At 55.0% G+C, this 4,553-nt stretch overlaps 1 protein-coding gene across 1 annotated transcript; it reads left to right on the forward strand.

Moving 5' to 3' along the window:
* Positions 1–1,070: 1,070 nt before the first annotated feature.
* Positions 1,071–2,626, forward strand: DRD5 (dopamine receptor D5). The gene has a single exon (XM_053402043.1). The coding sequence runs from the start codon at positions 1,109–1,111 to the stop codon at positions 2,582–2,584; it is 1,476 nt and encodes a 491-aa protein (XP_053258018.1). The 5' UTR covers positions 1,071–1,108; the 3' UTR covers positions 2,585–2,626.
* The last annotated feature ends 1,927 nt before the right edge of the window (positions 2,627–4,553 follow it).

Below are 4,553 nucleotides of genomic sequence, written 5' to 3' on the forward strand. Positions count from 1 at the left end.
AGAAGGTTTTGTAGACTCTGGGGTACATGTTTTCCTAGGCTGAATCAGGTAGATCAGAGCAGGGTCACTGCATGGTAGGCAACCCCCCACCCCAAGAGACAGCCCTGTTAGTCTCTAGCAGCGAAAACAGATAAGGGTCTCATGGCTCCTTCAATACTAACAAACCTATTGTTTCTGCATCATTTTTAAACATAATCCTAACAGGCAGGCGGGCAGCTAAGCTTTCTAGAAGGCATGTGCAGAGTGTTTCCATGAGATGAGTTATTCCAGGCAACAACTTCTCTTTAGCACTGAGGTGATGTTGTGCTTCACTTTTCTATATGGGGGCGGCGGTGGAGGCTGAACATCGGTTGACTTTAATGGGGGATGCGTCCCATTTCCCTCGGTCAGGTGAAAGATGCTTCGGGCTGTGTTGACAGAGACAAAGAGAGACAGAAGGATTGATGATGATGATGATGATGATGATGAACTGAGCCAGTTGGAGGCAGTCCGGGTCCAGCCCGCCTTCCTCTCCCTCCGAGTCCCGACCCCGCACCCCACCCTCGGGTCTTCGGTGTTCCCCCGAGCTCAGAGATTGCGCATGCTCGCCCGTGGACGGGCGGAACCGCACCGCGAACTCCGAAGCAGCGCGACGTGCAGGGAGGGGGCGAGGCGACCGCGGCAACCCCGACCGGCCGGCCGAGGAGGAGGCGCCGTCCGGGAGGAGAGCGCGGGCAGGGGAGAGCCTCGTGGGGCCGGGAGAGGGGAAGGCAGCTCGCCTCGCAGCCCCGGCGCCGCCGGCCTCCCTCGCTCGCCCCCAGCCCAGTCCTCCCGCCCGGCCGTCGGGGCGAAGAGCCTCGGGGCCCGGCGAGGGCGGGCCAGGGGGAGGCTCCGCGAGGGCGTCGGCATGCGAGCGGCAGAGGAGGAGCGCCGGGCACTTGCCAGGGACGCGGGCAGCGGGCAGCAGCAGGCGCGCCGGCGGAAAGGGGCGCGGGCGGGCGGGCGGCGCGCTCGACGGCGCTGAGGGACGGGCCGGCCCGGGGGAACCGATGGGGCCGAGCGGAGCGCGCTGGAAGAGCCAAGCGGCGGCGCCTTCGGCCGGAGGAGGAGCGCGGCGGCGCCGGTGGCCATGCTGCAGGCGCCCTGGAGCAGGAACGCCACGCTGCGCGGACAAGCGGGCGCCCCCCCGACGCCGCGCTCGCGCGGGCTGCTTCCCGGCGCCACGGAGCCCGCCGCGGCCGGAGCTCCTCCCGGCGGCCCTGCCGGCGGCGGCGGCGCGCCCATGGTGGCGGCGGGCAGCCTGCTGTCGCTGCTGGTGGTGTGGACCCTCCTGGGGAACGTGCTGGTGTGCGCCGCCATCGTGGGCTCGCGGCACCTGCGCGCCAAGGTCACGCACATCTTCATCGTCTCCTTAGCCGTCTCGGATCTGCTGGTGGCGCTGCTGGTCATGCCCTGGAAGGCGGCAGCCGAGGTGGCGGGCTACTGGCCCTTCGGCGCCTTTTGCAGCGTCTGGGTGGCCTTCGACATCATGTGCTCGACGGCCTCCATCCTCAACCTGTGCGTCATCAGCGTCGACAGGTACTGGGCCATCTCCAGCCCCTTCAGGTACGAGAGGAAGATGACCCCCCGCGTGGCTCTGGCCATGGTCGGGCTGGCCTGGGCGCTCTCCATCCTCATCTCCTTCCTCCCCGTCCAGCTCAACTGGCACAAAGGCCCCGATCCGCGCGCCCCCGGGACCGCCAGCCCCGAGCCGGGGAGCTGGGGCACCAGCAACAGCACGGCGGCGGCGCCGTCGGAGCAGTGCGACTCCAGCCTGAACCGGACCTACGCCATCTCCTCCTCGCTGATCAGCTTCTACATTCCCGTGGCCATCATGATCGTCACCTACACGCGGATCTACCGGATTGCCCAGGTGCAGATCCGTCGGATCTCGTCGCTGGAGAGGGCGGCCGAGCACGCCGAGAGCTGCCGCAGCGGCGGCGGCGGCGGGGGGCGCCTGGACTGCGCGCACCCTCTGCACCAGCAGCAGCAGCAGCAGCACCACCACTCGGGCCTCAAGTCGTCGCTGCGCAAGGAGACCAAGGTCCTCAAGACGCTCTCGGTCATCATGGGGGTCTTCGTGTGCTGCTGGCTGCCCTTCTTCGTCCTCAACTGCATGGTGCCCTTCTGCGACCGCCCCCCGGGCGACCCCGCCGCCGGCCTGCCCTGCGTCAGCGACACCACCTTCGACGTCTTCGTCTGGTTCGGCTGGGCCAACTCCTCCCTCAACCCCATCATCTACGCCTTCAACGCCGACTTCAGGAAGGTCTTCTCGCGCCTGCTGGGCTGCAGCCGGCCGTGCTCGGGCTCCCCGGGGGAGACGGCCAACCTCAGCCACGAGCTCATCTCCTGCAACCAAGACACTTTCTTCTTCCGCAGGGAAGGCGCCGCCACCGACGCCAACAGGATCCCCAACGTGGCGGGCGGCGGCTGCGGCTGGGGAGGCCCTTTCGACGGCGCGTCCCAGATCTCTCCCGACCCAGAGGGCGCCACCGAGTCGGGCGACTGCGAGGGGGACATTTCGCTGGGCAGAATCTCCCCCCTCACCCCCACGTGTCTACTTTAGACTTCACCCCACTTGGAAGAGCCTTTAAAAAAGGAATCCTTTGGGCTTTCGATTATTCCTATTGCCATTATTTAATGCTAACCTGCAGGAAGTTCATAAACCAGCAGTGAACTGGGAACAGAGAGAAGAGGGGGCTTTCCAGTCCAGTGGACCGTGGGGTGAAAGGCTGGGCTTACAAGGCCTGTCCAGAAGTGCCAAGGGCACATGAGCGCATTAAAAGGACAACTGTCCTCTCAGAAGACTGCTGTTTGGCCACAGTTTGGATTTTACTCTGACCAAAGTCGGAAGGTGTCTCAAGCTACTGTTTTTCTGTTGTGTTTCTGTTCCTGCAACTCACACTTTGGTGGTTTTCTGTTTTGGGAAATGGATTTTCTTGCTCGTTCCTGAGAACCAAAAACATATAAATTATATCGACAAGCAGATTTGAAACTTGCAGAGTTGAATCATTGATAGTTAATTGTCCAGCTGCTACATCTTAGATTGAACCAGGGAGGGAAAAGAGTTTGTCACAATACTGGTCCTGAGACAGTCCCACTGAAATGAAGGAGGTATTGAGCTCAGGAGTGTTCTGGAGCAGCCTCCATTCATTTCAATGGAGGTGGTGCACTTCATTAAGGTGGCAATCCTGCTTTCCTGGGAGAGAGGCCCATCAAATTCAATGGGGCTTACTTCTGAGCTTAGTATTTATTAGGACAATCTTATGCACACTTACCTGGGAATAATTCCTGTTGAATGTGACAGGACTTACAAGTAAGTCTGCAAGGAACACATCACCTCCCTTTGTGCCCAGGAATGTTCTCCTCTATGTGAACTAGCACTCAATTCCAGGAATAAAGCATACAACCTTTTTTTATATAAAATAAATGGTCAATTGTCCATTAAGGAAATAAGAATACTACTGAGGCAAACCTGACCTACTCATTTTAGTATTCATACAACGTCAAGGTTCAATATTTATAATAAGAGTAACTTTCAAATGTTATAGCAATTGCTCAGTCATTTTTAGATTTGTAGTGTATATTACTGCTGCATTAATATTTCTCAGAACTATCTAAAGACATGAAAGTCTATAGCCTTTTTGTTTTTTAACATTTTGGCATTTTCATTTTACATTTAGCCCTTAGGAGAGCTCTTAGATGAACTTCTGGCTTTAGGAGGGGCTTATATTCATGTTTGGAGAAACATTTCAGAGGGTCTGGTTTTTTTAATGTATTCTATTGATGTAAATGTTGGACACATATCAGCCAATATAAAGCACTTCTAAGCCCCACTGAGAGATTTAGGCAGCCGCCCCAAACTCCCTTGAAAGTTGTTGTAAGTAAGTACGTATAGGGGTTGTGCTGTTGGGCATGTATTAAATTTTTTTATTAAGATATATGGGAATTAGCAGTTATTAACTTTAGCTGTGTCAGACCCATTATAAACAATTCCAGCATTATGTGGAATATAATTGGTCTCAAGACCATGAATTAAGGAACAGTTTTTTCTGTACCTCTGTGGGAGTGATTCCTATTACCCACATTCGTCGTCAAGTTTCCTGGTGCTGTTTTGTGTATATGAATCGTGTTTTATTGTAAGCCACTCTGGAATTGTTTCTAATGGAGAATGTGATCAAAATATTTAAAACAAGTGAGTGAATGATTAAATAAACATTCACACGACTGAGCTGCAATCAGATACATGTTTACTCTGAAGTAAGTTTCACTGTAGGACCACAGTCAAAGGTACTCAGAAGTAACTCTAAATGAAATGAAGAGTTGTGCCCTTCTGAGTGAGATGGTTGTTGGCCCATAAGTGGTATACCAAAGTAGCATGAATGCTGTATATTTTTTAAAAAATAAAATAAAAGCACAATGCCCACTGTTCACTTGCCACTGGAAGTTGTGCTGTGTGTTAATGTGTGTTAAGACTGATTATAAATAAGATTAACCCAACAGTGTTCAAATAGGTAGCAATGACAAACCATATT

This window comes from Podarcis raffonei, chromosome 9, assembly GCF_027172205.1.
Source record: "Podarcis raffonei isolate rPodRaf1 chromosome 9, rPodRaf1.pri, whole genome shotgun sequence".
NCBI classification, from domain to species: domain Eukaryota; kingdom Metazoa; phylum Chordata; class Lepidosauria; order Squamata; family Lacertidae; genus Podarcis; species Podarcis raffonei.

Excerpts from the sequence above, each read along its gene's own strand:
- DRD5 (XM_053402043.1), top strand. The coding sequence starts at position 1,109 with ATGCTGCAGGCGCCCTGGAGCAGGAACGCCACGCTGCGCGGACAAGCG.